Genomic DNA, 20,424 nt, shown 5'->3' on the forward strand with positions numbered 1-20,424 from the left:
GAGGGAAGCAAAAGGCAGACAGGGATCTGAAAGGAGGAGGGTTTTGAAATGGGAGGAACGTTTCCATCCTATTTATTGCTCAGACATAATATTGGACTTCCATTCCAATAAGGAAACAAACATGGGACTACGTGAGTAGAACTCTCATTTAAATATATCTGTAATCATTAATTTTTAAACGTATCACACCAAATATTTTAATACTTGCTGAGCTTCAATTTGATGCAATTGCTTTTCTATTTCAGTAACTATAGCAGCAGCTTCTGTAATCACCGCAGGTGAGATTCTACAGAAAGTCTTTATTATTTTCACATCTATAATACGTTTTTTATTGAGTATTTTAACACTGCTACTTCAGAGAGTGATGGATACATTTCCCTCTTGTGCCCTTAAGGCGGAGCGGTTGTGGCTGCCCCGGTGGTTCTAGGGGCCATCGGCTTCACCTCCATCGGAATCGCTGCTGGTTCCTACGCGGCAGGCATGATGTCTACAGCAGCCATCGCGAACGGAGGAGGGGTTGCAGCAGGAAGTCTAGTGGCTCTTCTGCAGTTAGCAGGTAAAAGGTTCTCCTGTGCAACTTGTCTCACAAAAGACGAAACAAATACATAAAACAGATGTGACTTACCTGGAGTTACGATAATCTTTATGTGGTGTTTACCCACTGAAAAAAAAAATGCATTGGATTTACTCAATGCAATAGTGGACATTGGTCGCACACAAAGTTTTTACTTTGGCAGCAGTCTACACTGTTGTGTTCATTTAACACAACGTTGTTATATTCAGTAAACACAAGTATTTTATGTTGCTACAAAATTATTAAAATTTGTTTGAATAAATTAAGTTCTGCAATCATTGCCATTTTACTTCAACACAACTCAATCATTTTATTACAACACAATTTGATTACTTAAATTCAGCATTAATTTTATATTCTAATGACACCTTGATAACGTTATTACTTTAATATCATTAAAAATTTCAAAAACACGTTATTCTAAATCAAAAACAGATTTTAAATGTACATATAGTTAATTCTATTTTCAACATCCTGTTACCCACTTTCTCCCCACCAAATAAGTTGACATTTAGAAAGAAGTTTGAAACAATAAAAGCTTTTATTCAATGTCTTGGAAAAAGTTAAAATGGCACATTTTACAACCATTATAAAGGGTGTATTGATGAAAATAAATTGCACCAAAACGTACAATAAAACTGGTATCTGGACCTCAACACACATGAAATGTCAGTTTGTTTTTAAATGCAATCGCTCATTAACAATTATTGCATTGGCTCATTGGTGCAGTCATTTTATTCCATAACCTGGAAGAACAGTCAAACTGGCACAGCAATACATTATAAATCATGTATTGATGCACACATTGCTCCAAAATGTACAACAAAACTGGTATCTGATCCCCCGCCCCTCCCTCCCCACACAACATTTTATTTTATAACCTGGAAGAACATTCAAAATGGCACATTTTACATCCATTATAGAACAGCATTATATTATAAATTGAGTTTGATGCACACATTGCACCGAATGTCCAGCAAAACTGGTAGTCAGGTTTCCCACTGACAATAAGTAACATGAAATGAACATGTGAATGAATGTCAACTTGAAATAAATAATACACTAAGACATTAACACTTACTCTATTGGCTAACTGTTGCAGTCATCTTTGCTTAACAAATACTGGTGGAAGAGAACAAGCCACATCAGTTTTTTCAAAGTTTTTCAAAAACAGGGATTGGTCATTACTGATGCATTTTAGCTTTCAGGCTTTGCACCTTTTTTGAAAGTTGGGCTGCATCCAACTCCATTATTATTTTTTGAAAAACCTCAAAGGTGTAAGGAAGATTTTGTGGGTACCTCAAATTTTAGCAGTAACAAAGACCAAACAGCATTGCAGATGCAAGGGCCACATTGTCAAGATCGCGAAGCACAACCACACCTTCAATAACAACTCCGACATCATTATTGTCACCGTTGGGAGTTCCTCTAGATATGTAGATTCCAACAGTTGTTGCTTCTATGGCACTTAGTGTAGTAGCCTCAGTCATGTCCTGGTGATAAAAAAGAATTTCATTTTAGATTTTTTTTAAGACACATGTAGATTCTACTTTTATACTTTACTAGGGGTGAAACGACTGGGGTAATCCCATTCATTCAATTAAATAATAAACTAATTTAATAATCAAATAAAACATGCCATTTGGTAAAAGTTGAACCCACCCATAGCAGTAATTGAGGCAAAACTGTATAAAAATATTAAACATCTTGTTTAAGAAAAAAGAAAAAACAGATTCTTGTTTTCATTGTAAAATGCTTTGTATAGGCCAGATTCATGTTTAGAAATTTTTTTATTCTAGTTAAAAATTATTCTTTAAAACTTTACACCTTGCTTACACCTACACAAACTTACCATGTACTCCTGGACAAGGTCATCAGGGTCCTTGTTGAGGAAAATGCAGAGTCCTCTTATGATACTCTCCCTGGCAGTATCAATGTCATCCTGAAAGGTTATTACAACACATAACATTTTAACAAGTTGTCAAAACAAAGACAAAAATTGGCAAAAAAAAAAAAAAGACATGATCTGAATGAAGTGCGTGTAAAGAATTTATGGATGTTAACGCATTCATTTACATACCCTGCTGTGAAAGTAATTCAATTCAATTCAAAAATTGTTTATTAATCCCAAAGCAAAATTAAACGTTGTTGTGGCTCATATTATGAAGGTTTCTTCAAAGAGCCGTTTTAGATGCTGATGGCTGTGGACAGGAAGGATCTCCTGTAGCGGTCTGTCTTACAAGCACATCTGAAGAAGCTGCTACTAAGCGGCAGTGGAGGGGTAGGGGTAAATTGTTTGTCCAGCAGTTCCTGCTGTGTGGATCAACAGCCACATGGTGACACATGAAAGCACGATAGACTGCCGCCTCTATTGCTCTTCTTAATAATGGTCATTCCAACTTTGAATTACAATCCTACCTAAATTTTAATCTACAACTAATCAAATCCATCACAGCAGACAAATTACTTTATAACCACAGGGGAGTGAAAACTTTTAAATAAAATTTATGATAGGTACGTGTTTAAATACACTGCATGTAATAGTAAGATCGTGTTAGGGGTCCTGTTTAATCAAATTTTGAGAAACTAACCAGTTTAAGGGTTATCACTAGTGCAATGCATTTATAATTTAAAGTTAAAGTAGTTCTTACTGTCATTCTGGTAGCCATGTCCTCTAATTCTTTGCCTCGCTGCCCCTTCTGCTTCTCAAACACCCCCAGGAGAATCGCAGAGTCCATGTCAAGTTGTGAGAGAAACATTGACTGTAGCTGCATAGTTGTGATCCTCTTAAATTCTGCGTTAATCTGAAAGAACAATAAAAATATTTTTCAGCAAAAAAATAAAACCACACTATCCATGCGATTTAGATCAACAAAGGTTTTCACCAGGTGACAGGATGCTTCATCAAAGCAATCAAGTACATTCAGACTCATTCGATATTATTAGACATCTCAATTATGCCCTTAGAAATCAAATATGACAAACAAAACCATATTTTCATGGAGCCACACAATAATTTGGCTGCTACAGAAAAATTACAGAACAAATAACTTACTTTGAAGTCAAGATTTCTTACCTCCTTTGCATCAAAGAGAGCAGGCCATCTCTCTTGTAGATCACTGATAATTGGAGCATCACAGAGTATTTCTTGCTGTCTTAATGCAAAGGATTTATCCATTTTATCCCTTACTGTCTGTTGATTATTTTGTCTCTTGAGATCTAATAGGAGTTCAACCCTCATCTTCTCCAAGGACTGGTGGCTTTCTCCAAGTGGAAATGATGGGCAATATGCCACCTCACCCCTCTTTGGTTTCTTTACATTAAAGGCAGGAGAACGCTTTCCATCTGGTTTACACTTCAGGGCATTTATACATACTTCAGGACAACCCATTTTTCGGAGGTGTGTGCAGTAGTTTGACAACTTGTACTTGAGGCTGGTTTTCCATCCACCATAGCCAGTGTTTGAGCCCCTTTCCTCCAAACATGGATGCCTCATGATGAGGGCTTCTGCAACCTGATCGAACTCCTGGTCGGTGAGATACACTTTATGTTTGACTACCTCCTGTATCAACCCCTGTAGTACATCTGATTTCAGCTTTGGATCGGGGATCAGCAAAGTCCCATTTTTTCTGAGAGCCTCATGTGCCTTTTCAAGCTTCAACTCTGCATCATACAAAAAACGAGGTACAATGAATGTATCAGGCCACAAAGTCCGTGAAGAAGTGGACTTTGATGTGGGAATAGAGCCACCAGAATCAGATATCATGTCACGAGGAGGAGTGATGGCTGAACACGGAAAACTGAGAGCACCAGCATCTTGAGCTTCGCAGGTTGTGTATATCACCTTGACAGTAGCTTTGTCTTCTATTTTGTCCATGGAAGTTAAGTTCATAAACGAATTGTCAAAAAGCGTGTCCATGAACTGCAGACGAAATGGTTCAGAAAGTTTGCAATTAGTTTTTATCTCACTCTGCAGTTCAGGCACAGTTGTAGGAAGGCCAGTAGGAAACACCACCCTTTGGCAGCTGTCTGGCCCCAGGATCATTCTGAGGACTGCTGAGGACATCGTAGTGTTCATCGTCTGTCAGAAAAAAAATGAATGTTAAGTCAATCATGTTTTGTTCCAGAGGAATACATAACCATCAAAATCTCACATGTTCAATGAGGAGCCTGTGTCTTTGAAGGATTACTGACTTAGTGTAATATTAGTTGAACATTAAGGTCTTGCAATGCGCAAGCCGTTTTTTGTGGGACAAAAATTCTATCAACTTCCAACGCCTTTAGATCACGTGTGAGTGGCTCTAAAACCTTATCATAACCATATAACTTCACATGATCCGTTTTGCAAAGAACAGCCAAGTAAATCGAGGACAAAGATGAATGAGATCCTGGCGGCTGGTTACTCAGCACCAAATACACTCCACAAAGTCTGGGTTTTACGGGAGGTGCCAAGGGGGTTACAGACCTCAAAGTCATCAACATACAAACCAATAGATACCCTTAACTCTTGCCCTGAAAAAAAACTGTTTTGCTTACAATGCAAACCATCCCAAAAAGACTTGTACACAACTTCTTCCTTCTCTGTTTCACCTTGTTTTTTGTAACAACACACTATATTGCAGCCTGGGTTCAATTCCCAGCAGTGGTCTTTCTGTATGGAGTTTGCATGTTCTCCCCGTGCACGTGTGGGTTCTCACCGGGTACTCTGGCTTCCTCCCACAGTCCAAAGACATGCCTGTTAGGTTAATTGGTCACTCTAAATTGCCCTTAGGTGTATGAATGTGTGTGGTTGTTTGTGTGTTGCCCTGTGATGGACTGGCGACCTGTCCAGGGTGTACCCTGCCTTTCGCCCATAGACTGCTGGAGATAGGCACCAGCTCCCCTGCGACCCACTATGGAATACGCGGTAGAAAATGACTGACTGACTGGCCTTGTAATATTGTTTTCTTTGGTATGCAGAACTCAAAGGACCACCCTTCTCTATGGCTTTATTATTAGGGTTCCCTTTGCACAGAGAAGCAGTTTTTTCCCCTATGATATCTCTGTCAATTTGGAGCCTGTGCTTATGAAAGATCTTAGCCAGGACACCATCTGTGTGGGCTGCTGAGACAGAACTGGTTAAGTGGTGAAGCTCTTGCAAAAACTCATCGATTTCTGTGCTTGGAACGTGGTTAAAATGTTCTAACTTTAACAAAGCGCCAGCAAATGTGTACTTTATTATTATTATTATTTATTAGACCAGCCATATATGGCTGGTCTAACCGCAGGTGCCACTGCAGGTGTGGCCAGTACTGGGGGAGTTCTTGGAGGAATTGCAGCCCTTATTATTTGAGGCAAACATCACTCAGAAATTGACCATAAGGAAGAATAAAGTTTACTTTCCCAAAAGGAAGAAACGACAAATTACAATTTAGCTCGAGCCTCAGGGTAAACAATGTTACCAAATGAAGGATTATAAATAAAAGAATTTGAAAAGTGTTTATCTGTGATTGTGTCTCATTTTTTGCCTTTCCTTTAGAACATGCCATCGTATTTCTGATGATAAATACTACATCTGTTTTCAGACAGATTTTTTCTACTCTGTGGTGACAAAACTGCTCAAACTGGTCAAACTTGAAGGTGGTCTATAAATAGCTCTAATCGGAGCAGATCATGATGTGATCATACATGCAAAAGGTGGTGCTAGATCCAAATATCCAAAGTGCTCCTTAAGGAAAAGCTTTCCATTTGCAGCAATTTCTCCATAATTTTGCTGGCTTTTTTAAGGCATTTTCTGGTTTGCTGAGGATTTAAGAGTTTTTGCTGTAAACAAAATTTAAAAATAAAGCTAAATCAACCTGGCCTCTATCAGTCAGAACATGTGACTTTGTGAACATTCATCCAATGTCCCCAGAAATCTGCACATACTGTCATCAATAGATCCATTTAGGGCTGGGATTCAAAATTTTATGCTAAAGGGTTTAAATTTGATTAAATAAGAAGAAATAGTGATGAGCAAAACTCATTTAATACATTTGCTTAAAACGTAAAAGTAAATTAAATAGCAACTACTCCTTACAATCGTTTGTGACCTCAAGATGCTTTAATGTTTGGCATTAGAGCATATTGAGCACTATTATGAAGGACATTTAATTTAAATTTCATCTACTTTTAATGCTTCAACAAATAAAGCACTTCTTGACACACTGCTATAAAGAAAATAAACTACCTGAACAAAAAGTGCAACGGGACGCTGTAAAACAGAGAGGAGGTGGATCGCCTGGTCCCTTGGTGCGATCAGAACCACCTGTGGACATGACGGTGGACTTCTGGGGAACACCTCCTGCATTTCCTACCCTCTCCATCTTCAGCAACACTGTGTCTACTGCCACTGCAGTGCAGGTTATTACTTTATGCGTTAGTGGTGGTCCTTGCATGAATGCCACCCTTGGGGAGCATCAGCGGTCGCCACACCCACCCAGACACACACCCACTCCCCCAACTAACACTATTCTCACTATTTTTTATTCTCATTAAGCTGCAGTTTGATGCAAATTTTTCCACATTTTATTCATTTTGGTCAGTTTTGTGTTTTTTACAGACAGAAAAAAGATTGAATTCTTAAATTGTGTTTCAAGTCGAACTGTTCAGAGTAGAACAATAGGTTTGAGCTAAGCATTTTGGATTTAGAACTGGGGCTGATCAAATGACATTTGGCTAACGTTGAAGCTATTAATCCAGCACCAGTTTCACAGTCATTAACCCACCGTAGTTTTTAACTAAAATGGCTTTCTGCTTTGGTTCAATTACAAACATAGACCAAAGATAGCAAAAAGTAGCATCTGGCTACAGCTGCCGCTTTGGTAAAGAACGAAAACCTGGTTGTAGTTTCTTATTATGAATTTACCAAAACATCTTAATGGCTTTCTTGAACATTTTCATCACCAAATATAAAACTAATATAGTTTATATTTAGTTTATAAAGCAGCGCTATTGTCGACACACTATGTTAAAGTGTTTTTTTTTTTTAAGCTACATATCTTTGTCAATTAAATCATATAATGTTAAAATATAACAGTTGATGAAGTAATCTTTAAAAAGGCAGAAAAGAGTTGAGAAAAAACATTTACTTGTTACAGCTACAGGTGCTGGAGCTCTTCCACTCTTTGCTAAATGCTAGCTTCTTGAATGTTGATACTTTATGGACAAAAATTCTCACTGGAAGACAGAATTAAATTACTAAATATCTATTTAATATTTACTGCCTAGTGTTGTGACTATGAATCTGAATATATCATTTAATATTTAATATTAATATTTAATCAAATAATATTTCGGTCTGTTAAGGGTTGTCCTGTGAATACCAGCCCAGTAAGGCGGTGGTATTAGGACAAAATAGAAAGGGATGAGCCAAACTCTGACATTATTGAACAGCAAAACTCTGCACACACATGGAATTAATTCACACAATTTCTCAAAATACAAGAATTTATTAATAAAAATCAGTCAACTCAAAGTCAAACATATTTCAATCAACAAACTCTTTACTATGCTAAAACAACCCAACTAAACTACCAAGCAGAATTAAAGAATAACAAAGACTAATGGGCTATGTACAATATAAACAAGTTGATTAAAGATGATTGAAACCATGACCAAAAGAGTGATGCAACATTACCATGCAATGTTTATGTTTGAGAACCAAGGATTATCTTGAAGAATCTGGAATTGAAGTTAAGTTAGTCTTGGAACCAACTTAGGCAATAATCAGCACACCTTTAGACAACCCTTCACAATGCAAGATCAGATAAAATATTATTTTAATAAAATAATGTTTTAAAGAATGATCTGCTGAATAAAACCAACCTTCTGGATGACCAATTCTCAACGGTGTCTCACTAGCTGCCTTTATTTATTAAAATAATATTTAAAGAAATATTAAAGAAATGGTCAAATATTTAAGGAAATATTTTGGAAAAGAGCCAAATCTTTCTGGGGAAATGGGCTTAATGGTGTTTACTTAGTTATCAAGTTTAGTAAAATAATGTTTAGGGAACAATTATTTACTAGATTGAAAACTAACAACCTTTCTGGGTAAATATTCTTTAGCAGCAAGCACATGTTCTTAGCTTGTTAGCAGTTAAAGCTAACAAAAGAAGCTGATAGCTTAGCACCAGAATCAAACACACACACCTTTAAAATACCGTTAATAAAGGGTTAACATGCTTCATTAACATAACATTGACATAAACGCGGATGGCGCGTTATGATCAATCTTCTGTGTTTAAAATCACCCTTTAAATAAAGTTTGTCTTAACTTTAAAAACACACAAACACAGAACACAAAACTGAGCACATGCTGAGCAGATAGTCTGCTAGCACCAAGATAGTGGAGTTTCAACACAAACAAAACCAAACTTCATAAATGAAAAACGTTTAGATTTCATTCTAAATCACTTCTATCACTCTGCCCAAACCCTAACCTCGTATATGAACCGTGCTGAGGAAAAGTTGTCCGGGCGACGACGAAGTTTGAAGAAAGCTCTGTGAACAAAAGGGTTATCTTCAGCTGTGGGGGGGGGCTCGTTCTGTCAGACGGCCAATTGCACAGTTACTGCCGTAACCACGGTGATGCGGCTCGCTCTGTCCTTCCTTCACACTGGAAAACTGCTCCACTCAGTGTCGTAGAGACAGGGTGTCTGCAGGGAATTCTCTGGAAACAGTTTGCTTTCTGTAGATCTCAGTGAGAAAGTCAAGCAACGCTTAATCACCCCCGTTCATGAATGAAAATACCGGATACACAGACAGTAATTCATTCATACTTAACTTAGTGCATATGATCGGTGATCGTATGACACTCTTGGATCCAGTTGAAGAGTTTATGTCTATTTGCCTGCAAAGAGACATTAGCGCGCTGTGTCCCTCCTGTCCCGGTCATCACCGGCAAGGAAGAGATCGGTTCATTGGAAAGGTCGGGCTTTTATACGGGCAGTGGCATAATGGGAAGTTTGCTGTTACCCCAATTCCTAAGTTGTGCTGGAAGTAGGTTAATGCAATTTATTTTGAAGGTTCCAGAAAAGTTCGTACCGCATTTCCTGTTGTAACCATGGCTGTGGGTCCCAACACTAGCCTATATTATGGTAATCCTTGTCACTTTCCTATTGGGGATGAGCCCTAGTAGATCCGTTGGGTCATGTTTCTTGCTTCGTATGAGGTCTGGTCTCATATTCACAAACAAACTTTCTTATTTAAAAACCGACTTGCAAGGTGGCCAGCCTATCAGGTTATTTAGACAATGTGGGAGTCAGATGACATTATAAAGCCAATGAAATAAAGGACATCTAAAGTTGGCCAGTTAGGGTTCCTCCTCTATTACGCCAGAGCATTTCAAAGTATCTCTAAAGATGTAAAGGTCAAAACTAAAAGTTGCTGTAGACATCATGCCTGCCGCGTAGGAACCAGCAGCGATTCCGATGGAGGTGAAGCCGATGGCCCCTAGAACCACCGGGGCAGCCACAACCGCTCCGCCTTAAGGGCACAAGAGGGAAATGTATCAATCACTCTCTGAAGTAGCAGTGTTAAAATACTCAATAAAAAACGTATTATAGATGTGAAAATAATAAAGACTTTCTGTAGAATCTCACCTGCGGTGATTACAGAAGCTGCTGCTATAGTTACTGAAATAGAAAAGCAATTGCATCAAATTGAAGCTCAGCAAGTATTAAAATATTTGGTGTGATACGTTTAAAAATTAATGATTACAGATATATTTAAATGAGAGTTCTACTCACGTAGTCCCATGTTTGTTTCCTTATTGGAATGGAAGTCCAATATTATGTCTGAGCAATAAATAGGATGGAAACGTTCCTCCCATTTCAAAACCCTCCTCCTTTCAGATCCCTGTCTGCCTTTTGCTTCCCTCTCCTGTTCAGATGTTGGTAATTTCTTTCATTTTCTGAGAAATGAAAGTTCATCTGTCCAGCCCAGCCTCTTTCCTACATCATCCAGAACAGCACCGGTTAACAGCTGATACCAACCGCAAAAACATGGAGGAAGAAATATGTGAGTGTATACATCCACTTCTCAAAAGCTTGGGCACAATTTCTCATTTAATTGAACAATTCTTTAGTTCTTGCTAAATGTGACGTTTTTAACTGTTTAATCAATAGGTAATCGTTATGGGTGCAGGTACGTGATTATCTGACTGTATTTTTTAACAATTGTGACATAAAAGCTTCATTAGTCATGCTTTTTGTGCAGGAGGTGTAGCTACTGTGGCTCTGACTCCTGCTCTTCTGGCTGCACTTGGCTTCACCACAACCGGAATAGCAGCGGGCTCCATTGCTGCAAAGATGATGTCTTCATTTACCGTTTTCTATGGAGGGGGGATTCCAGCTGGAGGCCTGGTGGCAACCTTACAGTCTATTGGTAAACAGGGTTTTAATATGTGCAAACAAGTAAGAAAATTATCTATCGGAGGAGTATGAACAACCTTTAATTCAGGATTAATTCCCTCATAAAATATTGTTTGGTACAAACAAAGACCAAAAATTTGGTTAATATTAACATACTTTTAAAGTAACTTTAAAAGAAAAATTGCTTTCAGCTTACTTTTCTTAAAATAAAAATAAAAAAGTATTTCACCAATCAGCAACAGCAATGTTTCCCCTGAAAATCAAAGCAGCTTATCGGTAAAATAATGAATGTCAACATGAGATCTTTTCCAGGCATCTCATTATGGATTTAGAGCCGGGTTACATTCTTGAAGAACGTCTGAGTGACTTTGTGTGGCTTAACAAACATTTATTGCAACCATCTTTAAGAAACAGGAAAAAAATCCATCAAAGACTATCTAGATCTTAGTAGATCCGTTGGGTCATGTTTCTTGCTTGGATGGAAGCTTCGTATGAGGTCTGGTCTCATATTCTCAAAAAAACTTTATTTAAAAACCGACTTGCAAGGTGGCCAGCCTATCAGGTTATTTAGACAATGTGGGAGTCAGATGACATTATAAAGCCAATGAAATAAAGGACATCTAAAGTTGGCCAGTTAGGGTTCCTCCTCTATTACGCCAGAGCATTTCAAAGTATCTCTAAAGATGTAAAGGTCAAAACAAAAAGTTGCTTCATGCTACAAAAGCTGAACGCTGACTTTCTCAAATACATTGTTTCACTACAGGTATGACAGGACTAGGATGGTTTGGAACTGGAGCTGTGGCTGGTGCTGGAAGTACAGTTGGCTGGATGGTATCAAAGATTTGTAATGTAAATGTAACGGTGCAAGACAATCCCTAGAATGGAAAGGAACATATTTTCTCATCTCCAGCAAATTTACAAATCCTGTTGTATCCTGTATAATACACCATAATCATGTCTCAATGAGTAGATTCAGGATTTAACATAAGAATGATCTAATACAACTGAAAGAAACATATTATTTTTTTCTTTTAATATATCTTGTTGAAGGTTGTGTGTTAGGTGTCGGTCTTGCTGTTAGTATTTTCTAAATTATGAGATTATGCTGCTTCTGCTCATCCTTCTGTAAAGGCAAAAAAATAAAGTTTGAAGCTTTGTATATTCTGTTGGGAAGATACAATATGTATAACTGCTCACATTTGTGCTCAATAAATCAATCAATATAAACAAAGTGTTTACTGTATAGTTGCTTGACATAATGCAGACTGTACTTTCTCGGATCTTAGAGGTTACTTCATGGAACTTTCCAGGTATTGCTGGAATGTTTATGGAACTTACAGGTTACTTTTATGGAGTTTACCCAGTACTTTTCTGGAACTTAGGCGTTGCTTTATGAAACCTACCAGTTATTTTCCTAGAACTTACTAGGAACTTTCTTAAAACTTTCATGCAATTTATTAGATTCTATGTATTCCCATAATACAGTCCAACTCCTGAACATACCCAGAAAGTTCAGGAAAAATACCTGGTAGGTTCTTTAAAAGTTCCAAAAAAGGTAGGTACAAGGTAGGTAAATTCTATAAAGGTTACAGGAAAGCACCAGTTAAGTTCCAAGGACATAATTAGTTAGTTCGATGCAAGTTACAGGAAAAGTAGCTAGTAAGTGTTAAGATATCTCCAGGAAATTGCCTGGTAAGGTCCAAAATATACCACCTAAGTTCCTCTAACAACTAAAGTACCTTCTAGTTTCCGGGAAAATAATATGTAAGATCCATGAAAGTTTCAGGAAAGTTGGTAAGAAACTAAAAAACTCAATTAGGATGAAATAAGATTTAATAAATGAAAAACTTTTAAAAGAAAAGCAATTGAAATAGATAAAAACAGGGTGTTTAACATTTAGAATTTTTTGGCTCACTTCTTGTTGAAGGTAATTCACAAGGCCAGTAAACATCCAACCAATCCATTGTGTAGAGAGAAAGCAGATAAGTTAATGCAACAGAAGGTACTTAATTAAAATTTAGCCTATTATTTAATTGTTGTTTTAGCACCAATTAAACAGTGACATGATGTTAGTTTATCCCTATATATAACCAGTAAAATAAAAATGTGTCCATCAGTGCCAACTGATTGATGGACACCCTTATGCTTGAACAAGGTGTTCATTATGGACAATCCGTGACTAGCACAGAAATCCAATAACGAAACACCACTCAGATTCAGATCGGGAAGGCCATTCCTCCCAATTACGCCTCTCCAGGTGTCACTGTCGTTTCCCATGTGGGTGTCGAAGTCCCCCAGCAGAACAATGGAGTTCCTGGGAAGGGCACTATCCTGCACCCCCGACAGGGACGTTAAGAAGGCCAGGTACTCCGCACTACCGCCCGGCCCGTAGGCCGAAACGACAGTTAGAGACCTGTCCCAACCCGAAGGTGCAGGGATGCGACCCTCTCAACCGCTGGCGTAAACCCCAACAAGAGACGGCTGAGCTGGGGGGCAACAAGAAAATCGACCCCAGCCCGCTGCATCTCCACGTGGGCCACTCCAGAGTAGAAGAGAGTCCAACACCTCTCGAGGAGATGGGTTCCAGAGCCCACGCTGTGCGTGGATGCGAGCCTGACTATTTCTACTCGATATCTCTCGACCTCCCGCACAAGCTCAGGCTCCTTCCCCTCCAGTGAGGTGACATTCCACGTCCCTAGAGCCAGCCTAAGCATCCGGGGATCGGGGCGCCGAGGTCTCCACCTTCGTCCGCCACCCAATCCTCTTTGCACTGGTCCTTCACTGTTCCCCCTGCAGGTGGTGGGCCCACTGGGGGATGTCCTCGCGTCTCTCCTTCGGGCATGGCCCGGTTGGGTCCCACGAAGAGCAACCCAGCCACCAGGCACTCTCTGACGGGACCCCAGGCCTGGCTCCAGGGTGGGACCCCAGCTCCGCCGTACCGGGTGACATCACATGCCTTGTTTGTGTAGTCCTCATGAGGGTGTCTTGAACCGCTCTTTGTCTGACCTTTCACCTAGAACCTGTTTGCCATGGGAGACCCAGGGGCATTTAAGCCCCAGACAACATAGCCTCTTGGATAATTGGGGCATTCAAGCCCCTCCACCACGTTAAGGTGGCGGTTCAAGGAGGGGATAATGCAAACTAAATATAAAAAAAAAAAGGAACTGCAGCCAGTTTCTGATCTGACTTATTCCAAAGACTTACAAACAAAACAAAAAGTAACACAAAAGTCGGTGTCCTTCTACCTTTAGATGTGCCTCTGCTTCACCACACATGAGTCAAATAATTAGGTCATTAGCAGGACTCTGGAGAACTAGACTGTATACTAAGGAGGTAGTTCAGCCATTTGATTCAGGCGTGTTGGACCAGGAACACATCTAAAAGTTACAGGACAATGGCCCTCGAAGACTGGAGTTTGACACCCCTGCTGGCCTAGGTGGTAGGGCCTATTTATTATTAGCCCTAAACTTTATGGACTCTTTTAATACAGACAACCAACTGTCTATTTCACGATAACAGACATAAAAACCATAAGTCATACCTGCACCTCCTGTAATGGCAAGAATCTTTTCTGAAACACAGGAAGTTCATTATGAGTTCATTATCTTGCATCTCTGCCAACATATTAATGACTACAATCACCTAATAAAGTAAAACACGCTGTAGAGAATTTAAAATCAGCAGGAAGTTAATTCAGTTGATTTTTATTCTGTTTTACATGTGATGAAAAATATCTCAGAACCCGAATGAGTCCAATAATAAAGTTAATGGTGCCTCAATAGCCGCTGTCGTTTCAGAACATTTGGTAATTATTTGTAAACAAAATCAATGCTTTGAAATAAAATAAAAATCTATTGAGATGGACTCACTTAGACTCATAACCACAGACTGTTGCGGCTCAGATTTAAACACTGCTGCTGTCGCGGATGTTGTGATTCTGAATGCAAAAACGAAACTTACTGTTGCTGCGTTTACTGTCCCTCGGAAGTAAGACCACAAAATGACCACACTGATTTGAAGCAAAATAAGACTGCTTTGATGCTTTGTAGCTATCTCATAGTTTTAAGTTCTCTCAACTGCCGAGATTAAGTAAATTGCATTCTGACCCATTTATATGCGACTACTTTGTACTGCCTCCCACCTCCCGTTTAAAATCGAGGTCTGAGTTGCCCTTGAACGCAGCACTACGTTTTAGGAAGTAGCGTCGAAGATGGCGTCCAAAAAAACCAACAAAAACAAAACAACAAATGCTTCTTTTTTGTTTGTTTCTTTAAGTTTGTTTTTGGCCAACATGTGTTGGCATAAATTGAGGTAAATGCATAAAATGCAGCGCTAACTAAAAGATTCCCATAAATGATTAGAGCTATTTATAGACCACCTTCAAGTTTGAGCAGTTTTGTCACCAAACAGTAGAAAGAATCTGTCTGAAAACAGATGTAGTATTTATCATCAGAAATACGATGGCATGTTCTAAAGGAAAGGCGAAAAATGAGACACAATCACAGATAAACACTTTTCAAATTCTTTTATTTATAATCCTTCATTTGATAACATTGTTTACCCTGAGGCTCGAGCTAAATTGTAATTTGTCGTTTCTTCCTTTTGGGAAAGTAAACTTTATTCTTCCTTATGGTCAATTTCTGAGTGATGTTTGCCTCAAATAATAAGGGCTGCAATTCCTCCAAGAACTCCCCCAGTACTGGCCACACCTGCAGTGGCACCTGCGGTTAGACCAGCCATACCTGCAGGTAAACACCACATAAAGATTATCGTAAGTCACATCTGTTTTATGTATTTGTTTCGTCTTTTGTGAGACAAGTTGCACAGGAGAACCTTTTACCTGCTGACTGCAGAAGAGCCACTAGACTTCCTGCTGCAACCCCTCCTCCGTTCGCGATGGCTGCTGTAGACATCATGCCTGCCGCGTAGGAACCAGCAGCGATTCCGACGGAGGTGAAGCCGATGGCCCCTAGAACCACCGGGGCAGCCACAACCGCTCCGCCTTAAGGGCACAAGAGGGAAATGTATCCATCACTCTCTGAAGTAGCAGTGTTAAAATACTCAATAAAAAACGTATTATAGATGTGAAAATAATAAAGACTTTCTGTAGAATCTCACCTGCGGTGATTACAGAAGCTGCTGCTATAGTTACTGAAATAGAAAAGCAATTGCATCAAATTGAAGCTCAGCAAGTATTAAAATATTTGGTGTGATACGTTTAAAAATTAATGATTACAGATATATTTAAATGAGAGTTCTACTCACGTAGTCCCATGTTTGTTTCCTTATTGGAATGGAAGTCCAATATTATGTCTGAGCAATAAATAGGATGGAAACGTTCCTCCCATTTCAAAACCCTCCTCCTTTCAGATCCCTGTCTGCCTTTTGCTTCCCTCTCCTGTTCAGATGTTGGTAATTTCTTTCATTTTCTGAGAAATGAAAGTTAATCTGTCCGGCCCAGCCCCTTTCCTACGTCATCCAGAACAGCACCGGTTAGCAGCTGATACCAACCGCAAAAACATGGAGGAAGAAATATGTGAGTGTATACACCCACTTCTCAAAAGCTTGGGCACAATTTCTCATTTAATTGAACAATTCTTTAGTTCTTGCTAAATGTGACGTTTTTAACTGTTTAATCAATAGGTAAATACATCGTTATGGGTGCAGGTACGTGATTATCTGACTGTATTTAACAATTTTGACATAAAAGCTTCATTAGTCATGCTTTTTGTGCAGGAGGTGTAGCTACTGTGGCTCTGACTCCTGCTCTTCTGGCTGCACTTGGCTTCACCACAACCGGAATAGCAGCGGGCTCCATTGCTGCAAAGATGATGTCTTCATTTACCGTTTTCTATGGAGGGGGGATTCCAGCTGGAGGCCTGGTGGCAACCTTACAGTCTATTGGTAAACAGGGTTTTAATATGTGCAAACAAGTAAGAAAATTATCTATCGGAGGAGTATGAACAACCTTTAATTCAGGATGAATTCCCTCATAAAATATTGTTTGGTACAAACAAAGACCAAAAATTTGGTTAATATGAACATACTTTTAAAGTAACTTTAAAAGAAAAATTGCTTTCAGCTTACTTTTCTTAAAATAATAAAAAAAAAGTATTTCACCAATCAGCAACAGCAATGTTTCCCCTGAAAATCAAAGCAGCTTATCGGTAAAATAATGAATGTCAACATGAGATCTTTTCCAGGCATCTCATTATGGATTTAGAGCCGGGTTACATTCTTGAAGAACGTCTGAGTGACTTTGTGTGGCTTAACAAACATTTATTGCAACCATCTTTAAGAAACAGGAAAAAAATCCATCAAAGACTATCTAGATCTTAGTAGATCCGTTGGGTCATGTTTCTTGCTTGGATGGAAGCTTCGTATGAGGTCTGGTCTCATATTCTCAAAAAAACTTTATTTAAAAACCGACTTGCAAGGTGGCCAGCCTATCAGGTTATTTAGACAATGTGGGAGTCAGATGACATTATAAAGCCAATGAAATAAAGGACATCTAAAGTTGGCCAGTTAGGGTTCCTCCTCTATTACGCCAGAGCATTTCAAAGTATCTCTAAAGATGTAAAGGTCAAAACTAAAAGTTGCTGTAGACATCATGCCTGCCGCGTAGGAACCAGCAGCGATTCCGATGGAGGTGAAGCCGATGGCCCCTAGAACCACCGGGGCAGCCACAACCGCTCCGCCTTAAGGGCACAAGAGGAAAATGTATCCATCACTCTCTGAAGTAGCAGTGTTAAAATACTCAATAAAAAACGTATTATAGATGTGAAAATAATAAAGACTTTCTGTAGAATCTCACCTGCGGTGATTACAGAAGCTGCTGCTATAGTTACTGAAATAGAAAAGCAATTGCATCAAATTGAAGCTCAGCAAGTATTAAAATATTTGGTGTGATACGTTTAAAAATTAATGATTACAGATATATTTAAATGAGAGTTCTACTCACGTAGTCCCATGTTTGTTTCCTTATTGGAATGGAAGTCCAATATTATGTCTGAGCAATAAATAGGATGGAAACATTCCTCCCATTTCAAAACCCTCCTCCTTTCAGATCCCTGTCTGCCTTTTGCTTCCCTCTCCTGTTCAGATGTTGGTAATTTCTTTCATTTTCTGAGAAATGAAAGTTAATCTGTCCAGCCCAGCCTCTTTCCTACATCATCCAGAACAGCACCGATTAACAGCTGATATCAACCGCAAAAACATGGAGGAAGAAATATGTGAGTGTATACATCCACTTCTCAAAAGCTTGGGCACAATTTCTCATTTAATTGAACAATTCTTTAGTTCTTGCTAAATGTGACGTTTTTAACTGTTTAATCAATAGGTAAATACATCGTTATGGGTGCAGGTACATGATTATCTGACTGTATTTAACAATTTTGACATAAAAGCTTCATTAGTCATTTTTTTTGCAGGACGTGTAGCTACTGTGGCTCTGACTCCTGCTCTTCTGGCTGCAGAAGCCTTGCTTGGGTGGAAGCTTCGTATGAGGTCTGGTCTCATATTCACAAAAAACTTTCTTATTTAAAAACCGACTTGCAAGGTGGCCAGCCTATCAGGTTATTTAGACAATGTGGGAGTCAGATGACATTATAAAGCCAATGAAATAAAGGACATCTAAAGTTGGCCAGTTAGGGTTCCTCCTCTATTACGCCAGAGCATTTCAAAGTATCTCTAAAGATGTAAAGGTCAAAACAAAAAGTTGCTTCATGCTACAAAAGCTGAACGCTGACTTTCTCAAATACATTGTTTCACTACAGGTATGACAGGACTAGGATGGTTTGGAACTGGAGCTGTGGCTGGTGCTGGAAGTACAGTTGGCTGGATGGTATCAAAGATTTGTAATGTAAATGTAACGGTGCAAGACAATCCCTAGAATGGAAAGGAACATATTTTCTCATCTCCAGCAAATTTACAAATCCTGTTGTATCCTGTATAATACACCATAATCATGTCTCAATTTATTAGATTCAGGATTTAACTTAAGAATGATCTAATACAACTGAAAGAAACGTATTTTTTTCTTTTGTGTTAGGTGTCGGTCTTGCTGTTAGTATTTTCTAAATTATGAGATTATGCTGCTTCTGCTCATCCTTCTGTAAAGGCAAAAAAATAAAGTTTGAAGCTTTGTATATTCTGTTGGGAAGATACAATATGTATAACTGCTCACATTTGTGCTCAATAAATCAATCAATATAAACAAAGTGTTTACTGTATAGTTGCTTGACATAATGCAGACTGTACTTTCTCGGATCTTAGAGGTTACTTCATGGAACTTTCCAGGTATTGCTGGAATGTTTATGGAACTTACAGGTTACTTTTATGGAGTTTACCCAGTACTTTTCTGGAACTTAGGCGTTGCTTTATGAAACCTACCAGTTATTTTCCTAGAACTTACTAGGAACTTTCTTAAAACTTTCATGCAACTTATTAGATGCTAAGTATTCCCATAATACAGTCCAACTCCTGAACATACCCAGAAAGTTCAGGAAAAATACCTGGTAGGTTCTTTAAAAGTTCCAAAAAAGGTAGGTACAAGGTAGGTAAATTCTATAAAGGTTCCAGGAAAGCACCAGTTAAGTTCCAAGGACATAATTGGTTAGTTCAATGCAAGTTACAGGAAAAGTAGCTAGTAAGTTTTAAGATATCTCCAGGAAATTGCCTGGTAAGGTCCAAAATATACCCTGGCTCCAGGGTGGGACCCCAGCTCCGCCGTACCGGGTGACATCACATGCCTTGTTTGTGTAGTCCTCATGAGGGTGTCTTGAACCGCTCTTTGTCTGACCTTTCACCTAGAATCTGTTTGCCATGGGAGACCCAGGGGCATTTAAGCCCCAGACAACATAGCCTCTTGGATAATTGGGGCATTCAAGCCCCTCCACCATGTTAAGGTGGCGGTTCAAGGAGGGGATAATGCAAACTAAATATAAAAAAAAAAGGAACTGCAGCCAGTTTCTGATCTGACTTATTCCAAAGACTTACAAACAAAACAAAAAGTAACACAAAAGTCGGTGTCCTTCTACCTTTAGATGTGCCTCTGCTTCACCACACATGAGTCAAATAATTAGGTCATTAGCAGGACTCTGGAGAACTAGACTGTATACTAAGGAGGTAGTTCAGCCATTTGATTCAGGCGTGTTGGACCAGGAACACATCTAAAAGTTACAGGACAATGGCCCTCGAAGACTGGAGTTTGACACCCCTGCTGGCCTAGGTGGTAGGGCCTATTTATTATTAGCCCTAAACTTTATGGACTCTTTTAATACAGACAACCAACTGTCTATTTCACGATAACAGACATAAAAACCATAAGTCATACCTGCACCTCCTGTAATGGCAAGAATCTTTTCTGAAACACAGGAAGTTCATTATGAGTTCATTATCTTGCATCTCTGCCAACATATTAATGACTACAATCAACTAATAAAGTAAAACACGCTG

At 38.9% G+C, this 20,424-nt stretch overlaps 3 protein-coding genes and 1 long non-coding RNA gene across 5 annotated transcripts; 1 reads left to right on the top strand and 3 right to left on the bottom strand.

Moving 5' to 3' along the window:
- The first annotated feature begins 27 nt into the window (after positions 1-27).
- On the top strand, positions 28-19,183 carry LOC124855718 (interferon alpha-inducible protein 27, mitochondrial-like). 2 transcript variants are annotated; one of them, XR_007035129.1, is made up of 6 exons: positions 28-131; positions 246-278; positions 395-556; positions 10,814-10,981; positions 11,732-12,030; positions 19,019-19,183. XR_007035129.1 is itself a non-coding variant. In XM_047345738.1 (5 exons), the coding sequence occupies exons 1-5, from the start codon at positions 122-124 to the stop codon at positions 11,845-11,847; spliced, it is 489 nt and encodes a 162-aa protein (XP_047201694.1). In that variant the 5' UTR covers positions 28-121; the 3' UTR covers positions 11,848-12,195. The 2 variants fall into 2 exon arrangements, 1 of the variants encoding a protein (XP_047201694.1); XM_047345738.1 differs by lacking the exon at positions 19,019-19,183 and having other exon boundaries at positions 11,732-12,195.
- On the bottom strand, positions 565-5,297 carry LOC124855717. Its single transcript, XM_047345737.1, has 4 exons — positions 3,651-5,297; positions 3,226-3,378; positions 2,427-2,516; positions 565-2,067 (listed from the first exon to the last, which is right to left on the bottom strand). The coding sequence occupies exons 1-4, from the start codon at positions 4,650-4,652 to the stop codon at positions 1,882-1,884; spliced, it is 1,431 nt and encodes a 476-aa protein (XP_047201693.1). The 5' UTR covers positions 4,653-5,297; the 3' UTR covers positions 565-1,881.
- LOC124855724 lies at positions 10,049-10,794 on the bottom strand. Its single transcript, XR_007035131.1, has 3 exons — positions 10,345-10,794; positions 10,198-10,230; positions 10,049-10,081 (listed from the first exon to the last, which is right to left on the bottom strand). It is a non-coding gene; the product is annotated as an uncharacterized LOC124855724 (long non-coding RNA).
- LOC124855723 (interferon alpha-inducible protein 27-like protein 2A) lies at positions 15,479-18,048 on the bottom strand. The gene is made up of 5 exons (XM_047345742.1): positions 17,930-18,048; positions 17,783-17,815; positions 17,583-17,666; positions 15,809-15,886; positions 15,479-15,710 (listed from the first exon to the last, which is right to left on the bottom strand). The coding sequence occupies exons 1-5, from the start codon at positions 17,937-17,939 to the stop codon at positions 15,625-15,627; spliced, it is 291 nt and encodes a 96-aa protein (XP_047201698.1). The 5' UTR covers positions 17,940-18,048; the 3' UTR covers positions 15,479-15,624.
- Positions 19,184-20,424: the final 1,241 nt, after the last annotated feature.

This window comes from Girardinichthys multiradiatus, chromosome 19, assembly GCF_021462225.1.
Source record: "Girardinichthys multiradiatus isolate DD_20200921_A chromosome 19, DD_fGirMul_XY1, whole genome shotgun sequence".
In the NCBI taxonomy this organism is placed as follows: domain Eukaryota; kingdom Metazoa; phylum Chordata; class Actinopteri; order Cyprinodontiformes; family Goodeidae; genus Girardinichthys; species Girardinichthys multiradiatus.

What these genes read in the sequence shown, in the direction of transcription:
- LOC124855718 (XM_047345738.1), top strand. An exon ending in GGCTCTTCTGCAGTTAGCAG is followed by an intron (nt 557 to 10,813) that starts GTAAAAGGTTCT and finishes CTTTTTGTGCAG; the next exon opens with GAGGTGTAGCTACTGTGGCT. An exon ending in GGCAACCTTACAGTCTATTG is followed by an intron (nt 10,982 to 11,731) that starts GTAAACAGGGTT and finishes GTTTCACTACAG; the next exon opens with GTATGACAGGACTAGGATGG.
- LOC124855717 (XM_047345737.1), bottom strand. Translation starts at nt 4,652, where the DNA reads ATGAACACTACGATGTCCTCAGCAGTCCTCAGAATGATCCTGGGGCCA. An exon ending in CTCTCTTTGATGCAAAGGAG is followed by an intron (nt 3,379 to 3,650) that starts GTAAGAAATCTT and finishes TTGTTCTTTCAG; the next exon opens with ATTAACGCAGAATTTAAGAG. An exon ending in ACATGGCTACCAGAATGACA is followed by an intron (nt 2,517 to 3,225) that starts GTAAGAACTACT and finishes ATAACCTTTCAG; the next exon opens with GATGACATTGATACTGCCAG.
- LOC124855723 (XM_047345742.1), bottom strand. An exon ending in AGCTTCTGTAATCACCGCAG is followed by an intron (nt 17,667 to 17,782) that starts GTGAGATTCTAC and finishes TGTGCCCTTAAG; the next exon opens with GCGGAGCGGTTGTGGCTGCC. An exon ending in TGCTGGTTCCTACGCGGCAG is followed by an intron (nt 15,887 to 17,582) that starts GCATGATGTCTA and finishes CCTACGCGGCAG; the next exon opens with GCATGATGTCTACAGCAGCC.